This window comes from Zonotrichia leucophrys, chromosome Z, assembly GCF_028769735.1.
Source record: "Zonotrichia leucophrys gambelii isolate GWCS_2022_RI chromosome Z, RI_Zleu_2.0, whole genome shotgun sequence".
Taxonomy (NCBI): domain Eukaryota; kingdom Metazoa; phylum Chordata; class Aves; order Passeriformes; family Passerellidae; genus Zonotrichia; species Zonotrichia leucophrys.
In genome coordinates, this window is record NC_088200.1 from 30,549,446 (window position 1) to 30,577,381 (window position 27,936).

General features: G+C 37.0%; 1 protein-coding gene across 5 annotated transcripts in view; it reads right to left on the reverse strand.

The window, feature by feature from the left end:
• PDE4D (phosphodiesterase 4D) overlaps window positions 1-27,936 on the reverse strand; it is a 350,628-nt gene that overhangs the window by 51,775 nt on the left and 270,917 nt on the right. For all 5 annotated transcript variants that reach the window (XM_064735824.1, XM_064735825.1, XM_064735828.1 and 2 more), the window contains exons 3-5: window positions 27,613-27,649; window positions 25,064-25,137; window positions 24,200-24,249 (exon numbers count right to left, since the gene is read on the reverse strand). In XM_064735824.1, the coding sequence (XP_064591894.1) occupies window positions 24,200-24,249; window positions 25,064-25,137; window positions 27,613-27,649 (161 nt within the window). The remainder of the gene's footprint in view (window positions 1-24,199; window positions 24,250-25,063; window positions 25,138-27,612; window positions 27,650-27,936) is intronic.

Consider the following 27,936-nt stretch of genomic DNA (forward strand, 5'->3'; position numbering starts at 1 on the left):
TGAAGAATTAGAGCATCAGCAGCTGACTGGAGCAGAGCTCCTCTACATGTTGCTGGTGAAATCAGGTCACCCAAGAGAAATATAAGTCTTTCAACATTTTTTAGGGAAGCATAGTCATTTTAAATGTCATCAGTCATCAGTTAAAATGCAAGTATTGGAAAATAAGATGCATACAATTTTTAAACTATATTATTAAGCAGTGCCAGGCAACTCCAGGATGGATCCACCACGCGTCAAGGCTGAGTCTGTCAGTTACCGTGGCAATACCTCTGGGATAATGTATTTAAGAGGAAAAAAGTTATTGTGCAGAAGCAAATTGTGGCCAGAAAAGGTGAGGCTATGTGACAGAAACAGCCCTGAAGACACCAAGGTCAGTGCAGAAGGAAGAGCAGGAGGTGCTCCAGGTGCCAGAGCTGAGATTCCCCTGCAGCCCCTGGTGCAGACCATGGGGAGGCAGCTGCAGCCCATGGAGGAGACCCATGCTGGAGCAGCTGGATGCCTGGGAGTTGGCTGTGACCCCGCAGGAAACCTGTGCTGCAGTAAGGTCCTGGCAGGGACCTGTGATTCTGTGGGGCACCTGAAGGACTGACTGCAGCCCGTGGAAGCAAAGCTGGAGCAGTTTGTGAAGAACTGCAGTCAGTGGGAAGGGCTCACGCTGGGGAAGCACTCAGAGAACTGTCTCCAGTGGGAGATACCCCATGATGGAGCAGGTGAAGGAGTCCTGTCTTGAGGAAGAAGCAGTGACAGAAACAATGTGTGATGAACTAACCATAGCCTCCATTACCCACTCCCCTGCAACACTGGAGGGGAAGAGGTAGAGGAAACTGGGAACAGAGTTAAGCACAGGAAGTAGGGACAAGGTGGAAGGGTGACTTTAAAATTTTGAGATTTTAATATTTGAGTTTTAATTCTCATTATCTTACTTTGATCTGATTGTTAATAAATTAAACTAATTTTCCTAAGTCAAGTCTGTTTTGCCTGTGATGGTAACCAGTGAGTAATCTCTTTCTGGCCTTATCTCAACCTGTGACCCTTTTGTTATTCTTTCTCTCCCTGTCCAGTTGAGAGAAGGAGTGATAGAGCAGGTTTGGTCGGCACTGGTGTCCAGCAGCATGCACATCAAGCTTATTGTACCTGCTAGAGGGAAGTCTCTGATATGAGGAGTTAAGAAATACCAAATATAGTTATTATGAACATTTTCTTTGATTGTTTTGGAAATCATTGTGGTAGACAATGAAATTCAATGAGGAATAAAGGAGCTGATTGAAAAAGAATGAGATTAGCTATAGAACAAGAAGAGATGCTCAGTTTGGTCAGACTTCAGAATGAGACAATGAATTTTCCAAGAGGGAAAATGTTATAGAGAATAGTCATTAGATTATAAAACTTTTCAACAGGATAAAACAGCAGCTAAAACCACAACTCAAATGAATTCTTGTGCATAACTCCCACTGACTGCAACAAACCAGAATTTCACTGGTGTCACTCCAGAGTTGTCAGGAATGATAGAAGGAGTGATGAATAGAGGTTGTAAAATGACAGTGGTGGTTGTGTTTTCTTTTTTGACCTCTTGAGATGTGGCCTCAGCAGGGCCCAGCACAGGGGGACAATCCCGGCCCTGGCCCTGCTGGCCACAGCATTGCTGATCCAGGCCAGGATGCCATTGGCCTTCTTGGCCCCCTGGGCACAGCCTGGCTCATGTTCAGCTGCTGTCACCAGCACCCCCAGCTCCTTTCCAGCCACTCTGCCCCAGCCTGGGGAGCTGCCTGGGGTTGCTGTGACCCAAGGGCAGGACCCAGCACTGGGCCTTGTTGAACTTCATATTGTCAGATTCAGCCCATCTATCTCACATCCCCAAACCTCTCTCTAAAGCCTTCCAATACTACCATCCAACATGATGTTGTCCCCAAACTTATTGAGGCTACGCTCAATCCCCTAATTCAGATAATCAGTAAAGATATTGAACAGGATTGGGCGCAATTCTGAGTCCTGAGAAACCCTGCAAGTGACCAGAATAAATTAAAACCTGAGTATTTTAAAAGAAATGTGTGTTCATTAGAAATAAACACATAGCAAGCCAGAACAAGTAGCTGAATATTCTGCCATAAGAAACTTTGAATCAGGCTTTGATTATCAGGTAGATTCTCTTAACCTCTGTGACACAACTATTGTTGTGACTCTAGATTGCTTCTTAATGGGTTTCACAACCTGTTTTAACCTTAAATGTGGGTGAGTGTTCTGACTAAACTGATTTACTGTAGGTGAGGATGTGGCCTGTAGCTTGCATTTGTTTATACAAATGAATTCAAACTCAGGAGTAAGAAGATAAGTCTGTAAAGTTCACCCAGCAAACAGGACAAGCTATGTGTTCCAGTGAGTTTGGACAAGTGGTCAAGGTAATGAAATGTTAAAGGCAAAAATGTGTGTTTTACATAATATACACAGTTACCTCATATAACCACAAACCTTAAAAGAGTTAATTGTCAACACAGCATTTTTTTTTCTCAAAGATAAATAACAGTCCCTGAGCTTGGTTGAGTGCTGGTGGCCTTGCTTGCCAGGCACAGGCACTGGTGAACTGCAGCTTGGGCCACCCTGGTGTGTCTAACTTGAAGAGACACAGGATGAGGCTGTGCTGGATTGTGTGCTGCTGAGCTCACAGCAGCAAAGTATGTTCTGTGTATAAAATCAGACAAATTACTTTCTCCTCTGGGATGATTCAGTGAAGTGAGCCACATGCACCTAATAGTCCTAAAGTTGAATACGTTTTACCTCCTCCCAGTGATGCTTCATAGTTTCATAAAATCATGGAGCAGTTCAAATTCGCAGGGACCTTTTAAAGGTTGTCTGGTCCAAACTTCTTGCAATGAACAAAGACATCATAAACTAGATCCATTTGTTTAGAACCATGTCCAACCTGAATTATTCCTACAGAAATTCTGCCCTGTAAAATTCTGAGGACAACTCATAACTTCCTCTAGAATCCAGATGATCTTTGCTTTGACTGTGGATAGATAAAGACCTAAGTAGTTTAAAGTGTTTGGGCTTTTCCTTGAGGATGAGGAGAAATGCACCTTCAATCTCTCCCATCCCTTCAAGCTGAAGAAAAATATCAGAGCAGGGTCTAAAGGCATATGTACAGATAAAGAGTAGGAGAAGCACATAAAAAGTGTTTGGAGACAAGAAAACAAGACAGATTCAACTGACCAAAGAACTCCAATGTCTCCATATGTTACAGATGACAAATCTGAACTGGCAGAAGTCTGCTTTTGAGAACACTGCTAAAGTTTAATAAATAGCACGTATATAAGGATACAACAATGCTTTTACCAGCCCGCAGAGAGCTCCACAACTACTCTTGCCATCCACCTCCATGTGCCAGCAAAGTTTTTAGATTTAATAGAAAGCCACAAGAATAATTAGCAGAATATGACAGCCATTAGGGAAAAAAAAAATGGAAAGAAGAGGACTAGGATTAATTTCTTTATATTCCAAAAAGAACTCTGACCATACTTGGAAATTACAATCTTTTCTCAAGTGCTGCATTGTAGCTTGCTCAGTAAATATGTAAGGAGACAGCCCAAAGGAAGCTCAGCTTGCTGCTGCAGATTAATGAAATGCTTTGAACTACAGGCAATATGAACACCCAAATTACATACTGTAATACAATATTAGGGCTGCTCCACACAGTAGAAGCCAATTATTATTGGCAAGCATCTTCATCATGCCTTCCAGCTCCCCATCCTTACCATGTAGAGTATCACCACATGAAAAGAACCCAGCCAAAAATTCTATAATCCCTTACAGGTTAAGATCAAGTGGAAGAAATACTCAATGTTTTAGAGTAAGATTTCACATAAGAGTAGCATTCATCTGCTCACAGATGTTATCAGTATAGCTTTTCACAACCAAGAATAAGAGCTGAAAATTCAGTTTATCTAAATTTATGGTGCCTATCAGTCTAATGAATTTTTGTGTTACTACAGAGAAATAAAATGAGGCAATGGGAAATATTAATTACATTGCATGAATAAATCCAATTAACATAACTTTTTCATGGACTTGTATTGTACATTTCTACAGAAGTTTGGTCACTAGTTGGTTTAAAATGGATTAAATATAGATACTATAGTAATGCTAAAGAAATTTAAAAAACTGAATTTCAAGTCTCTTCTGATACTTACTTGCATTAAGAACATTGGATTATGACACAGTCCACAAACTAAAGTAACTGTATTGTGACAGAGAAGCACAGAGGGTGAAAATAAGTTATGAAATCTATACCATCTACCTTGCTTATCCACAACTGTGATTAGAAGTCAGATCTTGAAATTCAGCTCAGGATTCCACCCAGGAATCACACTTATCTAGAAGTAATGTGATATAAAATGATTCTCAGTTACCCTGTTATCTTCAAAATCTTCAAAATTTTTTCTTCATACAACAAGAATAATTTTGGGTCACAATTTGACTTGCATCACCTATTGCATGAGAATAATTTTGGGGCAAAATATGACTTGCAGCTGAAGTTAATATAGTAATGATAGCAAGCTCTCAGAGAAAATACAAGACATATCTAACTCAAGTGTTCCATAAGACCACACCACCAAGGGCTGTGACACTTGAATGAAAGTCCTCAGTGTACCCAAAAGAGCAAAATGTTATGCTTGGGAAAGGAGCAAGTGTTCCATTTATATCTGCTGCAATAAATAAAAATGTAGGAAGTTTCTGGTTGAGTCTGCTAGGGAAGCAAATCTAAAAATACAAGATTTTCTTGCTTATCATAAGAAAAATTTTACTATTAGCAAAGCAGTTAGGTGGAAGAAGAAATTCACAATGGAAGAGAATGTGAGAAGAAATGCGATCTCCCTTGCATTCAGATGGAATTTGGTACACTTGTGGGTGGCTGTGTGCTAACAAAGGTCATGATTTGTTGGTACAAATGTAATTAGTGCTTTACAATACAGTCATCAGCCATGAGTCCTGCATCAGGTCTGAACAAAAAAAGCTAAGTTTGGGCAAACCAAAACCAACCCCATATTGTTGCCACATTGTTTAACATGATAAGGAGGGCTGTGCAATTAACTCTGTCAGAAAATGAAACTTATTACTAGGAAGGAAAGGACATCAACTGATAATATTTTCAAACATCATCCACACAACAGAAGTCCTGAGATGCTTGGGCATCCATGTGACAGCCACAATGTGACAGAGGAGAAATATGCTGAAGGAAGTATAAAATTCCTAAAGGAATTTTTCTCTCTGTTGTTCCATGGAGAAATTTGGAGTGCCAGAAATCAGATAGTTTTGTCATATTTCTTTTAAAATCTAAATTATCATTCCACCAAAAATAGATTAAACTTATTTCAGCAAAATTCCTAATGTTTGCTACACTTTTAAAAATATTTAAATATAAAATGATATGTTATAATAGGTCCCTAAACAGGTATAAACTTTTGGATGGGGATAAGAGCACACTACTCAACAGTGAAGGACAAGTCCAACACAAAAATGTTTCTTGGAACCAGGGATGGTATTTACCTAGTGCATCACAAATGAACCTCCTGCCTACTGAAACTAGTCCTGATTTATGTAGCTGGAAATAGAAACTTTTATCATCCTATAACTAATGCCCAAATGATTCAGTCCTAATACAAACCTAAAGCACATTCCATGTGATTAGCAGATCATAGTTGAAATTATTTTGAAAATTTACGGACAACTGTTACCCAAAAGGAAAAGGTTGTCATGGTGAGCTCAGTACCACTGTATCTGACGTCATTACTCCCACAGATGAGTGCAGCAATGGGGCATGCCCTTAGATCCTCATACTTGGTGATGTCCTAAAAAAGACTGGTTAATTTTCCCTTCACTCATATTTTCTCTCCTACTTTAAGATAAATGAGAGCAGTTTGGGGTTATTAATAATTTAAAATCATTTTGATTACTTCTGTTTACTATTTTAGATGCAAATAATTCAGTTAATATCTTCAAGAGCTCTAAGTTGCTCCCAAAATTCAGCACTGAATTTATAATTTTCTTACTTTGCTTTCTTTCTGCTTTTTACATAGACATATGTTTATACTCCCTGCATACAAAGGTTTATATTCCCTATATATAAAGTACAAAGGATTTCACTGCCCTGCTCTACTTGAAAAATACCTATTGAGAAGCACTTCACAGCCTTCCTAGATTGACATTCTTAATCACTTTAAATAGACTGGTGTAAGGGCACTCTATGAAAGTCTCTAATATGCATAAACATTCAGAATCACTCACCCAAATTCACGACACCCATGGCAGCGAAGTGCATTAAGGTAGTCAGTGGTGAGATGTTAAGAAAAAGCTGTGCTCCACACATTCATTTAAGGATTTGAGAAAGTTGTTTATCACTGTGCATCTGCACACGTAAATGCAGTCTGCCCTGCCATGTCTTTCTAAATCAGAATCACAAAAGCACAGAATAAGCTGGGCAGAAAGAACCCATTACTGGTCCTGCACAGCACCATCCCCCCAAAATCCCACAACGCCCAAGAGCATTGTCTATATAAGACTCCTTTACTTAAACATTAATTGCAAATCTCCATGAACATCCATGAAAAGTGTGTAACCAAGTTTAACATTAATGTCCCCTTTTCCTCAATTATGAATATCCTTTAAAAATTAATTAACTTCCATTATTTACTTTGTTTTTTTTGATGAAAGACTGAAGTATAAACTCTCACCAAAGAAATATAAAGTATTCTTCAAGCTCCTGCACGCCAGCCAGGTGACGCTCAAATAGTCTTTTTCCAGAAGGCTATTTTTTAATTTGTCAGTCAGACTATAACTAAACAAAGATAAAATATACAACAAATGTACTTTTCAGATTCCATGGGGTACCTCCTTCATTGTGTGAAAGATTCCTAACAGAGCAGTGCATACTGCAATATAATTAAAATTTGGAATCCCATAACAACTATTATAACACTAATGAGGTAAATAATAATGTCAGCCAACATCCTCTGGTAAGAAGGTTGAAAGAGTGAGGGATAATAGATGTCAATAGACTTCAAAGAGAATGCCAAGTTGAAATGTAAACAAATGTAAAGCACATACAATTTAAATTTGGGCTTTGCAGTGATGTTATCTTGCAGTATGATGTTAGGCCTGAAGAAAACAAGGTATAGGTAGAAAAGTGAGGCATTTTTGTTCAGAGTCCACAAGAAAGGACTGTGCCTTTTCAATAAAATAAAATTAAATTAAATGCAGTACCCAGGGCAAGATGGCTATTATTTTTTTGAGCTATTACTCTGTAAGTGGCAGCATATTAATTTCTTTCTTCTTCTTTGTCTCTTGGAACTCACTGACACAAAAGGGATATTTTTGGTACAGTTAATGTAGCTCTATGCACATAATGTCAACAAGACAAAAGGATGTTATTGATTTTATGGTTTTTTTCCAGCTGTGTTGTTGATGTTCAGATAAAGTACCTAGGAAAAGTAGTTTATTCTTTTATCACCAAGTTAAACGCAAGCATGACCTTTAAAAAATTCTCTATAATAACCTACACGGATGCCTAATGGTTTTTTATTGTTGAACATTTCCTGAGCTATTTCATTATTTCACTGAATATGCTTACACAACCTGTATACTTTGCTTTTATTTCACCTCCCATTTAGCTATTATTTCTCTTTTTGGAAATTATTAAAAACTCATAATGATTTACAAGGAATTCCTGTATTTAACTATCAGAAGTCACAAATAAACATTAAACATGCAGTTTTATTCTTAGAATTTCCTTGAATTCAAAGTCAGAACTATTTAATAAGAGCACAGCTCTCTCCATGATTATCTTTAAATAAAGTCAAAAAAGAACTTTAAATTGTACACCTGGCTAACTATGAGGCATGGCCTTCCTAATTTTTCTCAAAATATTGCCCAAAAGACTCTAGATTTTATTGTTTATATTGATTAAATGTAACTTACTTTATGCTTTAAAGCCTATTGCTTTTTCTTTTCATGTTGTTAGCATCGATTTGCAGAACCTAATAGTTCAGGCTTGCACAGGCAAATCTAGAAAATAAATAGCTCCTCTTATGAGCTATTACATGTGTTAACCTGATCAGTAGGAGACCTGCTAACATCAATGCAATTCCAGTAAGAGTAACAAAAGCATCATTAAGGTACAAAGAAACATGTTTATTAGATACTTCTTAGAAACAATTTCAGGGGTTGAGTAAGAATATACCCAGCAGGTGCTTCATGGCAGCAGGATCTGGCAATTGGCACGACCTTGGTCATAACTTTCACCAAGAAAATAGATAACAGAGTAGTTTTAAAACTTTGTGAAAACATTAATATAGACCTGATCTCCCTAACTACCTCAGTGTCTGTATGTTCACATAATTCATAACACCCCTCCTGTGGCTACTTCTTTTCTAATATGCCAAAAATGAGCCATTTGTATTAGGGTTTGAATATTTTACAAGCTGTCTTCAGATCTCATTCCTGACTCAGTCCTGAGACATTACTTATCTGGTCCCTTCTGCTTTAAACTGTGACATTTGCAGTTCTACTGCAGTTTCACACATGCAGGGTCGTGTCTATATGTTAGCAAGGCTATACCATCCTGACTGAAGTTATGCCCCTATGTTCCAATTGCTGTTATGTATTTAAAACTGCCAAAATGAAGACTGCTGCTGTTTTGCATCAACCACCTCTCATACCAAATAATGCCATCAAAGTGAATTTTTGCTTCATAGTTCCATCATTCCTTTCTTTTGAATCTACCCATCTATAGTCTTCTTCCTTTACATTCTAATAATAATTAGAACCTCTTTGAGACACAGACCAGCAGCTATAGCTTATCAGTACAAGCCCTCATCCAGGTCTGGACCTGCTTACTGGTACAGTGGTACTGACAACGAAAAAGGACACTTCTCTTGTTATTAAATCAGTGATGTCAACAATCAAGACCATCAGAGTGTGGACTCTTCAGAGATACTGAAAAATCCTATCTTAAAAAGTTGATTACCTGCAACTAGTAAATTCTTCCAATACTAAAATATTTAGTGTTTTTCAGACTTTAGCTGGAATGAGTTAGTCCTGACACTGCAAGTTATAACCAGGTGACAAAAATATGTCAGCCCAACACCCTTAGTATTTTGACTTTTTCACACAGAAGGTTCAGCTGTGTGGACTGCTTCTGTTACTGCCTTCCTACCTCTGATTATGTAACAGAGGATAAATAGTCAACATCCAGATTTAAAATGAAATCTTCTAGGATGCTCATGTTAAGTGTTAACTCTGTTCTAGATTTAAAAAGCTGCACAGGACAGAAGTGGTGGCAAAATGTACAGAAATCATATGTGTGCTCTTTATTTTCCAAAGATGACTATATCCACAATTTTCTTTCACAGTATTTCCTTTTTTAAGCAACAAGTAAATCTAGAAGTGTGAATCCTCTAAGAAAAATAGAGTGTTTTTCCAAGATTCTGATTCTGAAAGGTAGCAAAACACTATTGTGCTGTTGTCTTTCAAAACATCATTGATACCAGAGATGTTGCAGCATGAGAATATCCAGGATGCTCGCAAGAGGCATCAGTTGCAAGAAATCTCCCATGCAAGCCTCCCTGAAGCTGTAACTGTGCCATGGGCACTGTGCAGAATGGCGATCACTTCCCACAACAGCTCAGGCTGGACTGAGAAAGAGCACAAGAAAGAACTGATATTTTGTAAAATACATCAGTGCTGGAAGGCTAATCCTGGGAAACACAGTCAGACCTCTCCTTCTGCGACTCATGTGTTTATTACAGTATGCATTTTCTAGTTAAACTGATAAGGCCACACTATACATACTACTTGTGTATTAATAATGTAAATTTTATTACATGAAGTGATGCAAACAGAACTACTTCTAATTCTTGTAGATCTTATACCTTTATGATATTGATAATAATAAAGTTCTCAATTATGACAGTTTAAGCAAATTTATCAGAAATATGAAAAATAAAAAATACTAATGAATATTTATAATAATAACAACTGCTAGATAACTAATTATAACAGATATCTAATTCAATAATTCACATGGTAAATCTTACAATTCAAGATAGTACTCAACTTATTTCAAGGACAGCTCAATTACAATAAAGCTCCTTTTACAAGTACATTTAAATAGTTCTGATATAGTCTAAGAATTTTAAATGGTGAATGAATTCAGGTCAAGCACCAAATAAAGGACTACAGGTAATACCATTTCCATTATCCTTAGCTGAGTTATTTCATTAAGCACAGTATATAAATGCAGGAAATTTGTCATTAAAGGGATTTGGAAAATCCCCTTGGAGAAATGCAGAAAGTATCACTGTAAATTCTCTCTCTCTCTCTCTCTCTCTCTCTCTCTCTTTTTAATGCATAATTCCCTTTTTTATGGATTATCAAGCAAATAGATATGATATTAATACACAGTATCAGATATATGATGTATAGGCTAAGGCTGAAGAAAATTATAAAAGTAACTAGGAAAATTAAATAGGAGCTAAGCAAACTGAGAGTGTTTTACAATGGTTGATGTGTACTCAGCAAACAGGAGCATTCTCATTTCAGGGCAACCACTGCTCTCTGGGAAATAAGTTTAAAAGTGTTTCATTTAAGTGAATTCGTGTCCACATCCATAAGGCTACAAAAAGCTAGCCAATTTAAGCAGCATTCAGTTATAATCCAGTTACAGAGTGCCACAGTTAGGCACAAACTGTCTCTTTCAGCTACGTTTTCTAGACTGTCTCATAAAGTATCTGCTTTTAAATCTGAGAATGGGAACTCTTTCACATTGCTAGCAGGGGGATTTTCAGAGATCACAGTGACATGTCCAAAGTCAACAGAGGAAAAGGCACACAGAGTTAGAAGATCCTCTAAGCAGATTGCTGACTTCTAGATATGGGATGAAAGGAGTTTCTTTGATCACATGTTAATGTTCTAGACAAGGGAAATTTGCCTCTTTCCTGACACTATTGCTGTACAACACCCTAATTTATGGCTCTAGGACTTGAAGAACAGAATTCTCACTCATTGCACAGACTTGCAAGATCTTTAGAAAGGTACATTTATCCCCACATGTATCTCATGTGCAGTGTATAACTAAAGCCTAAACCAGAAAAAGTGTCATCCTACTGATACTGTCTCATTTGAAGCCAATTTTTAAACTTGAATTAAGAAGTAGGGACACTAGAAATATAAAACATCAAAAAGAGGAATAAAGCCATAAATAAGACTAAACAGAACAGCTACAAATTTGATGGGGTTGAATAAGGCATGCTGAGATTAATTTGTAGGTTGAAAAGCACATCTGACATCTGATTTTGACACTTTATAGAGAAGTTTTTTATGATTTTTTTATGTTTTTATAGGGATATTGAGGAATTAGAGTAGTTAATTCAATAGTTCTTATGCAAGGAAATACAAAATTACTTCTACATTTTATGAAAGTACGTCAGTTACTACCACAGTGTGTTTTTACGGTGATTCCAATTAAGAGACTTTGTTTTCTTCCTCATCAAAACAAATTTTCAGAAGCATCTAAATCCTCTCCCTCACAAATCCAACTAAGTATGAAAGGCTAAGGGAATTGGGATTGTTCAACCTGAGAAGACACCTCATTATGCCTTTTGTTTACATAAAGGCAACTTACAAGAGAGCTGAAGAGGTGCATTTTATATGGGCAAGCATAGCTTTAAACAGAAAGGAGAGAGGTTTGCATCAGATGTCAGAAAGAAATTCTTTTCTGTGAGAATGGTGAAGCACTGGAACAGGTTGCCCAGGAAAGTGGATGCCCCGCTCCTGAAAGCGTTCAGGGCCCGGCTGGATAAGGCTGTCAGCAGCCTGGCCAAGCCGAGGCGTCCCTGCCCACGGCAGAGGGTTTGGAAGAAGATGATCTTTAGGTGCCTTCCAACTAAACCGTTCCATGGTTCCACAAACACGACCACGCAGACGGCAAGCACTAAGAACTCGGCCCCAGCGGCGGCCTGTGTCGGTGGCAGAGCTCCGGCTGTGTGTGTCCTGTTGGGAATGCCACCGGCACAGCCCGCCCGGGAGCAGGCCCCGCCGCCGCTGCCGGCAGCGCCCTCGCCTGTCGCAGCCCTCCGTGCCCTCCGGCCAGCCCAGCCCCGTCCAGCGCTGGCCGCGGCAGCGCCCGGCGCCCGACAGGCCGCGTTTCCCATGCCCGGTTACCCTGCCCTCGTCCCGCCATCGGCGGAGAGGTGCGGGGAGCGAGGGTAGAGCAGGGGCGGGCCGGGGCACCTCCGGGCAGCCGGCACCACGGGGAGCCCCTCAGCCGAGAGACAGGGAAAAGGTGTTTTCCTGAAGGCACTGAAGGCTTGAACAATGCGGCTTCCAGCCGAAGCGTCTAAAACCTTCACCCCGAGGGGCTGTGTCTTTCCCCTTCCATGGTGGTGTCCTGTCACACCTAGCATCTCTGTTTTCAATAGCATCCTTTGTAACTACAGCAGCAGGAGGATGAGAAGCACCTGGCACCGTATGGCTATTTCAACACCATGGGTGATGGAGTTTGACAACTGACATTTCTTAGGGAGTCTTTAAGCTATAGGCATGCAATGCTTGGATGCTCAAGATGATGCTGGGAAAACCGTGTGGAAAGAACAAGCATTAAGAAACGTGTGTGTAGGCTGAGATGTCAAGGCCACTGATATGCAGGCAGGATACTGCATCAAACTGCTGACTCTGTGTTGTGGAAAACAAAAGGGAAAAAGAACTTCAGATAATTTATGAGGTAAAACACATTCCAAGCCTGAACTGGTGAAGAAACCATGGCAGAGGAGGACAGTGATTAATTGTGAGACTGGCATGATGACATCAAGTCTTACAGGACTTACACTGAAATCTGCAGCACCCATATAGTGTGTCAGTGTGGTGTGCACCTCATAACATGTGACTTGGCTGATTGTCAGGTATTCTTATCAGCTGTTGCTATAAATTGTCCCAAAATGTCTGCTCTTACATGCTTTCCTCTCCTGTCCAAACCTTTACTCACAACACTTTAAACAACACTTTCTGTCTTGTTTACACCTCCCCAACATATTCTATATATACTCACATGTACAAAATCCAACAAATTCAATCCTATAAAATTGTGCCAGTTAATTTCCTTGAATGTAAAGCAAAATTACTCTTTGAATGAAATGTATTAGCATCATTTAAGCCACAGATTTTTTACATAGTAATACCAATTCCTGGATTGTTTCTGATTTTACAGTCAGATACATTTTAACAGTTTGCAACTGATGTACTGTGAACATAATGAATCATTAGCACTCCCACCCACCCAAAAGTGAGAGCCAAATGTTCAGTCCTAGCAAAAATACTTGAAACTCTGTTAGTTTTGAAAATAATTACAGCTGCTGGTTCTATGTATGACTTCAGCTCACAAAGTGGGAAGTGGCACTTTGATGGACTTGCAGAGGCAAAGCACAACAGACTGACAGAGCAGTAGACACACTCTGAGGTGCTCATTTCGTTGTGATATCTGGACTTCACAAATGTTGTTACTTCTGTTTCAGAAAGCTTTTCTTCAAGTGGATGTTTATGCACAGATAATGAGATAGAAAAAGCATATAGAAATTGTACATATTCCTTTTCTGCTAGTAAGCATATCACTCATTTCAGATGCTGGGTTTTTTTCAATTACAGGATGTGAGTAATTTCCACAGAAAGTAATAGGCTCAGTTGAATTAGAAGAGAAAGGAGTGGAAATTTAGCAGCATTTTCTTAATCTGATAGTCATATATTATTCTTAATCATGGTGGCAGCTGTCTCTTACAAGAATGAAGACAATGTAAGGGAAGAAATAGAAAAACAGATCCTGTCCTATATCTATTTCATCAAAATACTGATTCTTCTTCAGAAGGTCAGATGTGTTATAAAACTGTCCTGCTGCATCACCAGGATTAAGCTACAGTTGGCCTTTGCTTAAAAAAGACTGAAAAAACTGTCAAAAATGGTTTGAGGCAACCAGGCTTAATCCATTTACAGACAGCTCCCTAAAGCCATGACTAAATTCCTTAATTTTTAAAATTGGACTGCTGTTGTCGTCACTCTTCCAGACACAGCAATAAAGGTGCAAATACCAACCAGCCATCACCTTTTTCAATGAAAAGAACTATAATTCTGCTAAGTGGTGAGTTGTGAGAGGACTGCTATCATCCATACCACCTTTTTAGTGAGGTGAAAATAAGGAGAAAGAGAAACAGAAAAAGTTAAGTCAAATCTTAGCCAGGCCTGAAATAATGTAATCAACTCCTACTCACTGAGGTTGTTACTTCAATTCCAGACTGGACAGTCAAACCAAGAGCAGTAACTGAGAAATGAGTGAAATGAAACCCAGATTTCCACTCATTAAAAAATGGTTAAGATTCATGCGTAACGGTCAACGACAGAATCTAGGAAGTCAATTTTCCCTGAATTCTGTTTATATTGAATGCAATAGTTTTTAGATCAAATGGAAGTATCAGCTCTGAATGTGGAGTTTCATGGCAGAAGTCCATTGATACTGCCTGTGAGCCCAAGAGTCTCTAGCTCTAGGAAAATAATGCATTTGTTTATGCATAGATGTCAGAAGAAATTCAGAAATTATTGGGAGGGTTCTGAGATTAAGCTTATAAAAAATTCCACTTGTGTAACTGTTTCAAATGAGATAAGACTTTTGATTTGTATATGATGTAGAATCTATTTAAGATCATCATTATAGCAGCCAAGATGGTCCCTACACCATATTAAGTTCTTTGTCTGTGCACTTATGGGAGTAAATAAAATTCTAAAATTTATTCTTCTTAGTATATTTTAAAAAATAAGCTTTTAATGATTTTGAGTCCAATATGAAAGAAGTAGAATACTGAACTGGAAGTTACTACCTATTCAAAGTAAATTTGTACAATGTTTCAGGATGGCATAACAATATATTAAATTGAAAGTAAAACAATTTAAAAATTAGAAGCCAGGTTTTATTCCCACCCCCCCCCCCCCCCCCCCCCCCGAATTAGTAGCCAGAGGACATTTATTTCCTCAAACATAATGTTTTGCTGGGTATTTGTGATAAATCCACCTAACAGACTCATGCACAATGACAACCACTGATCCATGTTCTTTGCCTTAGGAGTGGCCTTGAAATTCCACTCCCATTTACAGCTGGAGTGGACTACAGTCTGTTGTGCTAACATTTCCACTTCATAGGAATTACTAACACATTTCCAAAGTGTTAGTAACACTGAAGCCATGCTTTTATATTACAGGCGTTTCTGTAATGGCAATAAGCAGAAACTGAAGCCTTGAAAAATGGCCAGCTAGAAATAGTGGCCAATAGTATTAGTATCATGAATAACATTCTCTTCATGAAGAAACCCTTTACAGAAGAACACAGGAAGCAGAAGCCCTTCTGCCCTCCCCTGCCCCTTTAAAGGACAGTTTCTCTTTCCAGCCTCAGCCAACAGAACAGATTATATGAAGCAAACAAAGTCAAGAACATTATTTCTGAGTCCTATTTCTCTGCTATTCCAATTCACAATTCAACATTAGATGTGGGGAACAATCTTTTCTATGAAAAACTCACACTTTATTTTACTGTGCCTTTGTAAAGCTTTTGTCAATGATCCTGACTCTCACCTGGTAACTGTCCATTCTCCAGCAACACAACCAGTAACACAACACAGAGACAAGTTTCAGAACTTCTAGAAGCAATCTTGTGGAAAGGAAAGTGGGTAGTATGGTCTTCATATATGTGATAATTTTATTTAAAGCTATGTTGCTACTGATGCTAGAGATCTGATCATAGGTAAACCAGCTTTAATGTGCTAGCCATGAATCTGTGAGACTATGGGCCTTAGCCTGGGGATTTATTAACACTGAGCATTTATTCTGCTGGATTAAAGTCACACTGTACTTCCTCATCTCTGTTCGTGTCTGCTCACTAAACAGAATGGGCTGAGAGATATTTATACATCTCGTCGTCCTCCTCATTCACAAGGCTGCCTGAGAATGCACTAGGGAAGCTCTTTCTCTGCATTGAAATATTAACACTAGCTTCCAAATAGCCTTGTCTAAGCACTGCCTGATGAGGAGCTAGTCAGCAACTCAGACAGTAGAATGGTAATCTGCCTTTTCCACCAACTTGCTGAACAAATGTAAAAAATTATATTAATTACATTTTATTATGAGAAAGATGGATTTTTTATGGTGCATTTTTGACTGCTGGAATTGTTACTTTGAAAGAACAATATTTTTAAAGAAAAATTTTATTATATTTTGATTTTATTCTATGGAATTTTAGTCTTTAGAATACTTATGTAAACATTTTTTATTTTCCAAAGGTAATGTGGCCATAGTAGGTGTTTTGTAATTCAGGTCTGCAGGATTGAGCTGTGATTGGAAATAATGCTTGCAGAACTGACATCTCACAGAACCATCAATGCATACAGTTTTCAAAAATAAACACATATGAATAAATTTATGTACACTAAGAAGTAGAAATATATATTTATTTTAACAACTAATCTTCAATAACCAACAAGAAATGGAATCCAATTTTGGAAATCATGAGAAATTTTTATAGCCCTTTTTTATAGAGAAGACTAGCAATTTTTTTTGGAGAAAAGAGTTTTCAAAGAAAAACTGGCTACTGGCCTTACCACAAATATATTATTTGTTGAAGCAACATTTATTCCTTTGAGCATCAACTCTGTCTTGTATGGTTGGACGATTGTATTTGAGGAACAGAATTGTGCCCTTCTCTTTTGGAATGCATACTGAAGCTACAAGGAGCCTTTTTCTCCCCTGAGAACTTCCCACACCATGGTTTTTCATTGCATCATATCTTACAGCCACTCCTACCTTCTAGGGAAGAAATAAACCAAACACAAAACAGAAGTCAAGGGAGTATAAATCTGCGAGGAGGGTGGAACTGCACTAGACCAAAGAAAAGTGTTGCAAAAGTGTTGTAAAAGACTAATTGGTGCTGCAGTTTCAGATTTTACTCAGCAAAGCAAAAACTGTCAGATTTCATCAGATTTAATCGTTTGTGAGAATCAGCAGAAGCAAGGCAAACAGGCTTTGGTTTTACAATGTCATACAGTGAATATCTATGGTTGATAGGTAACATGCTTACACACATTTCCAATGAAATCACGTGCAGAAGCACATTATATCTACATGGTTTAACCAATGGACTGTTGCTCTCCCATGTGAAAGGCATAAACATACTAAGTCAGCTGCTTGCTTTTTGGGAATACCACCTTGAACTGCAAAAATATATATGGCTGTAGGGCTAACACTTCTCTGCTCACCTCCTTGATGTGATAGGTTTTCAGAGTTGAAGATTGTATGAAGAATGATGAGATTCAGACAAACAGATCAGATTGTGATGAGATTCATGAGATGAAATTTGATGAGATTCAAATTCTCTTTATATTATATTAGATATCTAAAAAATATTTTGAGATTCACTCCCAAACCCACAAAACAAAAAACAAAAAAGAGGGAAAAAAAAGGGAAGCCAGCAGAGAAGAAATGTATTTCTGCAGCTGAAATGCTGAAATAGGTCATACATACATACAGGGCAGAGAAAGGGCAGAAGACAAAACACAATTTGAGGGTCAGATAGCATTTGCCATTGCTTGTAGTAGCTGCAATCCAATTTAAAAGAATCAACCTACACAAAATTCTGGTTTTGATTTTTCCCTTTGAAAAGCAGAGTTCAAACCCAGTAGTATTAATAGCAAAACCAACCACATCTACAATAATGATAACAACAAGATTAAAGACTCCTCCCAAACCAAATACTGTTTTCTTTCTCGTTAGTTGCCTACCGTCATCTGTTGGACCTTCCCAAATCCTGCTGATACCATTCAGGTAGCTCAGCTTTCCAGGTTTTGAAACTCTTGCTTGATTTTCTCCTTCATTTCTATGGCACAGACTTCTTCCTGGGCTTTCTATTCTAGTCATCTTTGCACTCCTTAAATTAAAGACTGATTAGTCAATAGATCTTATGGTATGTGCACTAAGTTATTAGCATATGATGTACTTGGTACAAAGGGAATTTTTAAATGCTTGCTAATCCAAGTCACTTCTGTTAAATGCTCCTGATTTAATTCACATTTTTTTAGTACAGTAGTAAGCAATATAGTGGTTAAATTTACTTGATTGGATATAATCCTACCTTCCTTATTGCAATTAAGAAAATAAACTTTTTTTCTTTTATCATAATATCCTACAATTTAAGAGATAGGTCCTAAATTTTTGTCTCTCATCTGTATCTTTTATTTGGCTTAACATCTGTCCAAATTCATATCTAATTTAAATGTTCAAATATAAATATTATTGCAGAATATAATTTAAAATTCTGTGTGCAGAAGTAATAATTAATCAGATTGGCATATTTATGCTAACGTTTGAATGCAAATATTTGGGAATAATTTTTAATATTTCATAACAACTAAAACTATATGCATGTGACCACAGCTACTTCATTAACTCAGAATATCATCATAATGGGAATAAAATCAAAGCTTCCAAGTATAAAAAAAGTTTGCCTCTACTCAAATAATCTTCTTAATGGTGAGCTGATTAAGGACAATGATAAAAGAGCGTAAATTTTACAATTCTATTAACAGAAAGGAAGAGTCATTGAGCTATGAAAACCTGGCTGAGAACTATGGTTTGGGTTTGATTAGGAAATTTTAATGTCATACCTTGGCACATTTAACATTTCAAGTGAGAACAGTAAGAATGGACAGTAAGAACGACTGTCTCTTTCACGGCCTCCCATCATTCCTCCCAAAGCCCCAAAGTCAAATTTGGTAAAATCTTCACTGCAACTCTTCCCTGACAAGCTTCTGGTAGAGAATACTTTAGAATATTTGGGACGATGCTAGGCCGCCCACTGCTGGTGTTCCTCATGGATAGTTACACCAAAGTAATGTCCACTGGATAACCCAGGTAATGCCCACTGGATAACACTGCCTTTTGCACAGGCAGCGTGGGGGCTCCCTGAGACACCTGCCTGCCTCCCCTGACTATAAAGAATGCATGTGGTTGTTCAGAGGGCTTTGATACCAAGAGATTTCAACTTTTGGCCTGAGAGAAGAAGACTGAATTTTAGGCATTGCTTATTCCTTAATTTTTAATCCTACTTCTTAAGAACGCGCAGTAGGCATTAGTGGATATTCCTACCACCAGACCTGGAATTACACCTTTCAGTTGATGAGTCATTTTGCAGGGTGTAAAGCAAAATACATGAGGACACAGGGAGAAAATGCAGAAAAGGGAAGCTTTGTTGTATCTTGTCTCCAGGGTTGTCTGACCATGGCTTCTGGCCACTCTGATTCACTGCTGTGTTCAGGCTCCTTACTCAGGAACCTGCATATAATAAAAGCAGAACTTATGCACTTTAATGGGTGATTTCAATGTAGCCCTTAATTTTTAAATGGATGCTCAGGAAAGTGAATAGGCTGGAACAGGCCAGTTTGTCAGTAATTTATTAAAGGAAAAATATCTACTTTTGAATAAATCTTTTAGACTGAACAGGTGATAATGTGTCCCTGATCAGAAATGAAAGATGTGAAAAGAAGGTACATCCAGACTGCAACCAAGTCATACTGGAAACCACATCTGCTTCAGTTTTATTTTCTATATTCATCAGACAAGGGACTGCATTTGTAATAGAAAGGAGAAAAATGACACAGGCAAGAGTCCTATTTTTCTTTCTGATTCTTCTCAACTCTGTCTTAAAAACAAAACTACATTTCACTCTTTCCAGTTGTTTTTCTGTTGTTACGAATACAATAAATACAGCCTGGGGTCAAGTACACTTTTCTGCGTACTACACTAACAGTGCTTGTAAGGGACACAGGCTGAAAGGACAAGAGGCACATGAAGCTTGTCACCCTGTTTCTCTTTCCAGTGAAGTGGACAGTTTGGGTGAAATAGTGATATAAGGACTTTTACTGGTGCAGCAAAATATGAGACCAATTTGAAAGTAAGAAGCAAAAATGTATGTGGGGCTGCATATCAGATTATTGATGTGGAGATTAATAATGCCTCTGATGTTTTCTTTTTAAATGTATCCCTAGTCTAACTCCAAAATGTGTGAGTCTGAAACAAAATCAAGGCTCCAGTACACTGCAGTATTATGAAAAGTAACCTTAAGTGCTGGATAAAGATAAAAGCAAAGGTTAGCCCTATGATGGGTTCTAATCTCTATGCACTTTAATAACCACCACACATTTCTACTGAAACAGACTGCTAAAAAATTGAATTCATACACAAGGGCCGAGTGTTGTTGTCTATTCTCTGCAAAACATCCCCTTTTATTTTCTAATTTTTGTTTCAAGTGTTTTATTTTTAATTACATGAGCATTCCTGCCAGGAATATCATAAACTATGACATGTATTTCTTTGTTTAACTTCCTATTTTATGAAAGCTTACATATTTGCCTATCAGGTATCAGTGTTGAAAAGTGCTATTCAAATATAGTGTCTATTTTGTGCCCTGGTTTTATTCACTTCCTTGGATGTGAGATGATACACGAACAGCTTATCTGGTTCAAAACCAAGCCAGTCCTCTTCCTGCTGTTCTGCCTTAAGGTTAATCACTGTTCTGCAAACCCACTCAGCCTAAAAGAGCCCTACATATAGATTTCATTTGAAGCCTTTGGGTTAGAAAACTTTTGCAACATTAATTAAAACTCTACAAATCAAGATGAAGAATGCATTCCACAAGCCTTCACAGTTGTATCCTGTTAATAACAGCCTCTTCCCTAAACTAATGCAGCTGAACTGGGGACAACACTTTTTAAAAGGAAAACTATTTTACTAAATGACTCCATTTAAGCAGCTGTTTTTTTAAAATTGTAGCACACAACAGTACTGCACAAGCTATGACACTGAAAATTCTTTTTCTGAATGCAAGCAAATATGGATTCCATTTATTACTATCAAATGCTCACAAACTCTGCATGTACAAGGAATAAAGCTGCTAATTCAGCCCCAAAGATGAGGAAATTACTTTGAAGGTCTGTGTGGGGAGCTGACTGCTGGTTCTTCAATGCCTTACCTGTTAGCTACATACCTTACTTCCTATGGGTCAGGGGATGTATGAATGAATTTCAGTCTGAAAGTAATTTGTGCCCCGTATCTCACAAAGCAATATGATTTTGTTTGTGTTGTGGCTAACAAGGCTATAAGTGAGATAACTCTCTGTTTGGTGATCATGACCTAGATACGGACTTTTAATGATTAACTGAAAAGAGTCCCTGACGTAAATATGGCTGTTTTCCAAATCTGTCCTATTTACAAAAAATATTACTGATTGTTTAAGAAAACAATATACAGATCACTTGAAAGTGCTTTTCACAGTAAAGATGGGGAACTGGTTCAACTCCACTAGATTTATTCAGCTCCACCAAAGCTGATGATTATCAATCCTATATTCAAACACTTGGAAAATTGTGAGTTTGTTTTGCAAAAAGAAGATGGCTGAAGCTAGCTAAAACAACCAATATCTGCATTGCTATTTGGTTATGGAACTTCATGTGTCAGATGGAGGGATTTCAATGGAAGCTAAATCTAAATATGCTCCAAGCTGCAAAATATAAATGTTTATTTTCCTCTACTATTAGAATTCATAGAATCATAAAATGGTTCTCAGAGAGAATTTTCCCAGAGACATGTCTTTAGTAACATAAAATCTCCATCTTAAGTGTCTGTTTTCTGATTTATCATCAATATAGCTTAGTGACACTGTGCCCTCCAGTCACCTAGATTGCTACCTTGCCTGTAAGTTCTTGCTGAGATTGCAAGCTGAGCCATCTAGACTATATGATGGGGGTCTACCCTAGCTGGTGTATTTTTCTGGACACTCCATGACACAAGTTCTGAGAACAGCAAAACCAGGAGCATTTCTCAGCAGGAAGGATCTCTATAAGATACATTTTGAATGTTCCCCACAAAAATTCAAAAAAGTTAGTAGCATGCGAAAGGGCCTTCAATTATTCTTTGAATTATAGCAGAAGTGTTTTTAATCTTCCTTCTTAACACACTGCTGTTAAGACATTTCACTAGGATTCTATATGTCCCAAGAACAAACCTATGCATATTTCTGCACTGATGCCATTAAATTAGTTGCCATGGAAATATCAAAACCAGCTTATAACTAAGAACGGGCAAACCCTTTCATGCAAAATAGTATCCAGCCTCAATTTCCATTCAATAGTCAAAATGAATTGTAGCCATTTTCATGCTTTATAGTGGCTTAATATCTTTGTTATATCATTAAAGTCTTTCAACCACTTATATCCAGTACACACAGGCTTCAGATCATCCCATTCAGTGCATAATTTGGGCACAGAAATTCCAGCAGCATCTCTGAGAAATTAGACTAAATTAAATTAGACTAAATTATCCTTACTATTCTTTGCCTTTTATTGCTGCCTTTGAATTTATTGGCAAATAAAGAATTTTCTAGATTAATTGGAGAACTAACTGTGGTACTTTCTTTCTAAACTTTAAAATATCAGATGATTTATGGCTGACATGTAGAGTTCACTCTGAGGATTAACTGAATGGAAACCTTCAGATCAGGAAAAATTTAAAAAGAGCAACAGCATCTTCCAACAGAGAGTGTCTTGGGTCCTGCTGTCTGAACAGCTTCTCCTGCTGGAGAAAAGAAGTCAACCTCAGGCAAATAGCTGTGGGAGAGCATGTAATGTAGTGTTCCCTGGCATGCACATCTTCTTTTCTGGATACCATTTTCTTTTACTATCATGAATTTCACTATGTTTTCCTAAGTTAGCCCCTTGGAGATAAAGAAAGAGACCTATACTTGAGTTAACATATTTCTGGATTACTCTGCTATGAGACAACTCACAAAATCAAAAATAGATATAATATTCATAACTGAAACAGTTTATGGAGAGCAATCTGAAACCAATGTCCAGAATTACTTCTTCAAGAAATATATTAAGAAAGGATCATTAATATAATTGGTTTACATATATAGATATATCTTCTTACTATTATTTAACTAACTGCCTTTCTGTTTATAGTATAGATTTAAACACATAACCTTCTGTCTCCTGATGAGCCCTACACATAAATGTTCATATTGTATGACCTCCTAGGAGAATAAAACTGAAAAGAACTGCCAAGACCAGGTCCTTTTAAGGTGAGAGGCTAGCTGAAAAAACCCATTGATTTTAACACATTCCAGAGCCTAAAGGCAGAAACCATTGAACATTGAAAAGCTACATTGCTCCTCAAAATTGCTGACGTACCATTTTTTTCTTAGAGAAATTTGAGAAATTCTTAGAGAAAATTATGGAAAATTGTGTTTATGGTTGTGATTAAAATGATAATTTGCCTGTTTAGTAAGTGTCTGTATACTTTCATCAAGAAGAAAAGCAAATACTCTTTTACTCTGACAGAACACAATAGAGAAAGTAACACCCAGAAAATTACATAGTGTAAGTTGTGAATTAATATGTTGTAAAAAATATGGGGTCCAATAAAGTGCATTTCCATAAAGACAAACAAGACAAAGTTGCCATCAAAATAATCAAAAGTAGTGTGGGGTAAAATTTTCCAAAATATTAATGTCATTTGCACTGCTAGTCTTGTTTTTAAGTCAATGCTTCCTTAGAAATAATACCATGTTTTAAAAGGAAATTTCTTCCTCATACAAATGTTATAAAAATAGGATTTACAATTCTAAATCAGAAAATTCAGTTTTGAACATTTCTCCTCATAGCATACGCACTTTTAAAGTGAAGACTTTGTGCCTGCATAGCTACAGAACTCTACATCCCAAAAAGAAAGATTAATAGAATTCCTCATATCCATTTTTTTTCTACCAGATTTCTTTGTAAAAAGTATTCATGAGATGGTCAGACATCTCATGATATATATATATATGATATATAAGGAAAAATATTGGGAAAGAACTTAAATTAAAACTGGAATAATAAAATAGAAATCAGATGTTAACAGGACTGAACACTAGGAGTCACCAATTTGAGTCAATATGTGACTCAAAAACTCAAAACCTCTTTGATAAAACAAATATAGGGATGTGAAACGATAGAAGTATATGAAGAAATATATATTTACTATTATATTTACTATTTCAGTTAGATGCTTTTTATAAATAAATTATTCTTACCTGTTATAGTTGCTTTGTTAATAGATGGTTGGCTACACATTGGTGATCTTCTGTGAAAAAGGAAATGAAAAAAGGTTTAAGCCTGAAAAATTCACTGATGACTGAATTCTTGAACAACACAACAGAAAATACATTACCTGGAATTTATCTGGGAACTCCAGAACAGGAAAATTTTAGAAACTTATAGGTTTATTAAAAGCCTGCCTAATCACATCTAGAGCAAATACATAGTTTGAAATGTGACTTATAAACATATACAAAGACCTTATTTTCTTTGAAATGCTAATTACTTCTAGGTTTCACAATGCATGCTTTGGGTGAGGGAAATGACTTCACTACATTTGCCGGTGTAACTAACATTAGTGTTAACTGTGATGCTGTAACATGACTGGAGAGAGATCATATTTATGCTGCCTAATTTATAGTTATGAACTCCTCTGGATATGTTTGGTATCACTACCTTGAATGAGTGAAGAAGAGTTCTAGGTTCAGACCATGCAAGCAGATCTCAGTGAGGGCAGCTCCTGCTCCCTCTGTTTCATCTGCAATACTTAGGCTGTGCCTGAATGGTCATCTCTGAATGATCTTAGACATATGACTACTTTATCTAAAATCACATAAGGTGAAAAAACCTACTCCAAGTTCATGCAAGGACAACAACTGCAAGATCAATTAGAAGGCAAGGGGGCTAGCGTCTCAGCCACCAACTATAACATGTTTAGGGGATTAATAAACTTATTTCTAATCATTCATTTATGCAGGTTTGGTGGCACAGACTGAAATCTATAACTCATATTTGTCTTCTTAGCTTACATAAAAAAACTATCACTGCAAAAAGTTCAGTGGCCAACAAATGACACTCACTTGCTGGGTGCCCGGTCTTGTAAATTGGTTAATGCAGCAAAGTTATTCCGGACAGTACGCAGGCTGGCCAGAACCTGGAACAAAAAAAGTGGTTTCAGTATTAATTTCTGCATAAGTGAGACTGATCTATCTCTGCTCCACTGTGCTGAAAGAAAATGGAAAGCACGTTGCAAAACCACTGTAAAAGGTTTTCTGGGCAGGTTAGTCTAGATACTTTGGCAATTATTTAACAATAATATGTCTGCAATACAAAGTCAGTAGTTTACCTCTATTATTTTGTTCCCCTCATAAACAAATCATTTTCTGTCTGAAGGAAGGCTGACTTGCAGGGGAGGAAATTATTTTTACATAATTCTACTTATTTCTTTAAAATAACAAGAAAAGCATTTGAGTCTGGAAGATAATAGTCCATTCAACCCTAATACTTCAGGCATAAGAAATAATTACAGTTTTATTGCAGTTCGGTCCCCACAAACTCCAAAGGACAAAGGGAATGAGATTGTCTAGACTACCAGGAAAAGTAAACAAGTAGAAGTGTCCCCTCTAAGAGGCACAGTTGATTTAGGGACTCAGTGCAGAAGGCCAGGGGAAGTTATCCCCTGAGAAGCAGGAAAAGTCTGCAGACTCTTACAAGCTTTATGCATTGGGGAAGGCAACATAGATGAACTGCTTCCTTTCTGGACTTAAGATGTAAGATGTGAGACAGTGAATGCAGTGGAGTGTCTTTGTGTTATAAGTGGCATAGGCACTCTCTTGTGAAGATAGCAGGGTAACATACAAAAGATTTTGTGCCATGTGATGGCAAAAAAGTGAACCTCTCTGTCAGGGGAGAGGTTGTTCAGCTGATGTCAGAGAGGAACCATGAGTTTATAGGAGCTAGGCCGGAAATGGGAGAAAGCAGCAACACTAATTAATCATTGGTATGTCTTTGCAGAAGTTGGGCTTCGTTTTTTCTCAGCCCAGACTGGGCTTGGTTCCTGGTAAACCCATCTGACGAATAACAAAAGCAGCAATGAGGAGCTGGGTTTCAGAGATCTGGGTGGAGGAGTGCACAACCCTCTTTTCATAGCGCCTTAAATGTATGCAGGAGGTAGGAAGTGAGTAGGACATCGAAGAAAAAGAGAATAAATTAATGAAAGTTTGTAACAAAAAGTTAGGAACTAGCAATGACTCACAGTGGTCAATTAACTCATTGGAGGTAATTTCCAAAGAAGTCAAGATAATAAAAAATACCTTTGACTAACTAAACAGTATTAATCTGTTATGTTTATTAATCTGTTATGTTTTTCCTTCCAAAAATCAGGAAGCAAACTGACTTATATTTAATTCAGCATGGATTTAAACTAATTAAATATGTCATCAAATTTGCATATTAGGGGCACAGTGGAGATTTCAGAGTATTTTATAAAAGGCCCTTGCTTAATATTTTCTCTCCTAGTAAAAGATGATGGCTTTACCCATAACAAGGACTTGATTGAGTCTTATAAACACTAAATCTCTTAAAAATATAATTAAATATATAAAAAAATATTTAATTAATATTCTTTTAACAGCTTATTATTTGACCAAAGCAACCTAAATAGTGTGGCTGAAGCTGCCACATGTCCTTATATGTGGCATATATATCTGTATGATATATGATGAATATAATATAATATAATATAATATAATATAATATAATATAATATAATATAATATAATATAATATAATATAATATAATATAATATAATATAATATAATATAATATAATATAATATAATATAATATAATATAATATAATATAATATAATATAATATAATATAATATAATATAATATAATATATAACACATATTATATTACATAATACATATTATATATATAATACATTCTATATTCTTATAAAATTCTTATTTGACACTGCTCTGGGACTCAACCTTTCTCTCTCCATTCATCTTCAATCACATATGACTTCATACAGTAATTTGACTTTAATTCCTGTCTGTTTTGGAGTAAAACCCATCATCATTGGTTCAAGGAAAAGCAATGTTAATTTTGCATACTTTATAAGGAAGCTCTCTTTTGAAAACTGTGGCTTTTTAGTCTGAATTATAAAGAATTTTGAACCAGTATTTTATAAACCAGAATCTGAATAGAAAAAACAAGTCTGGTTTTGTAAGGGAACATAAGTGTTCTGGGTAAAATTTATCTCATGTCCAAAAATCTCAATGTATTTAATTCATAAAATATGTTCAAGTGCAGAAATTGTAATTAGAAAAATAACAGAATAACAGGAATCAGAGATTTGTCTCAATCATGAGTGCCTGCTACAGTATTTGGAAGAGATAAAAGGTGTTTGTCATGCTGTTGTACTTCAAATTTTCAGATAATCAAAAAGTGTTAAGAAAAAGAGGTATAGTTATCAGAGTGGAAAGTTTTTGACTTTCTGTTGAAACACTTTTCTTGTTTCAGGCAAACATATATAATATCAACAACAGAAAAGAACTGGTTTGACCATTTTGTCTTTAAATAACAAGGCCCTGTGAGAAATATGACAAAGCTGTTCCTACCTGTGCAAATGGTGTCACAATCAAGTCATCGCCATGTCTGAAAAAAGAAAATAAAATAAGGAGAGTTGTGAGTTAGAAATATTTGCTGATTAACAGAAAGAAAATCAGGTTTTATAACACAGTACAGGTAACACCAGTTTTATTCTTCTGCAATTACACTTTATTATGTTTCACACACACTCTGAAAAGCAAGTACCAACTTAGTTATTGCCCAGCTGCCTGGCAAGTCTATGGGAATGTTGACAGACCGGCCACTTTCTGTGCTGTGGGTATGGCAGGTGACTGACCATCCGGGATTAATCCACAGACATGTCATCCCAAAGG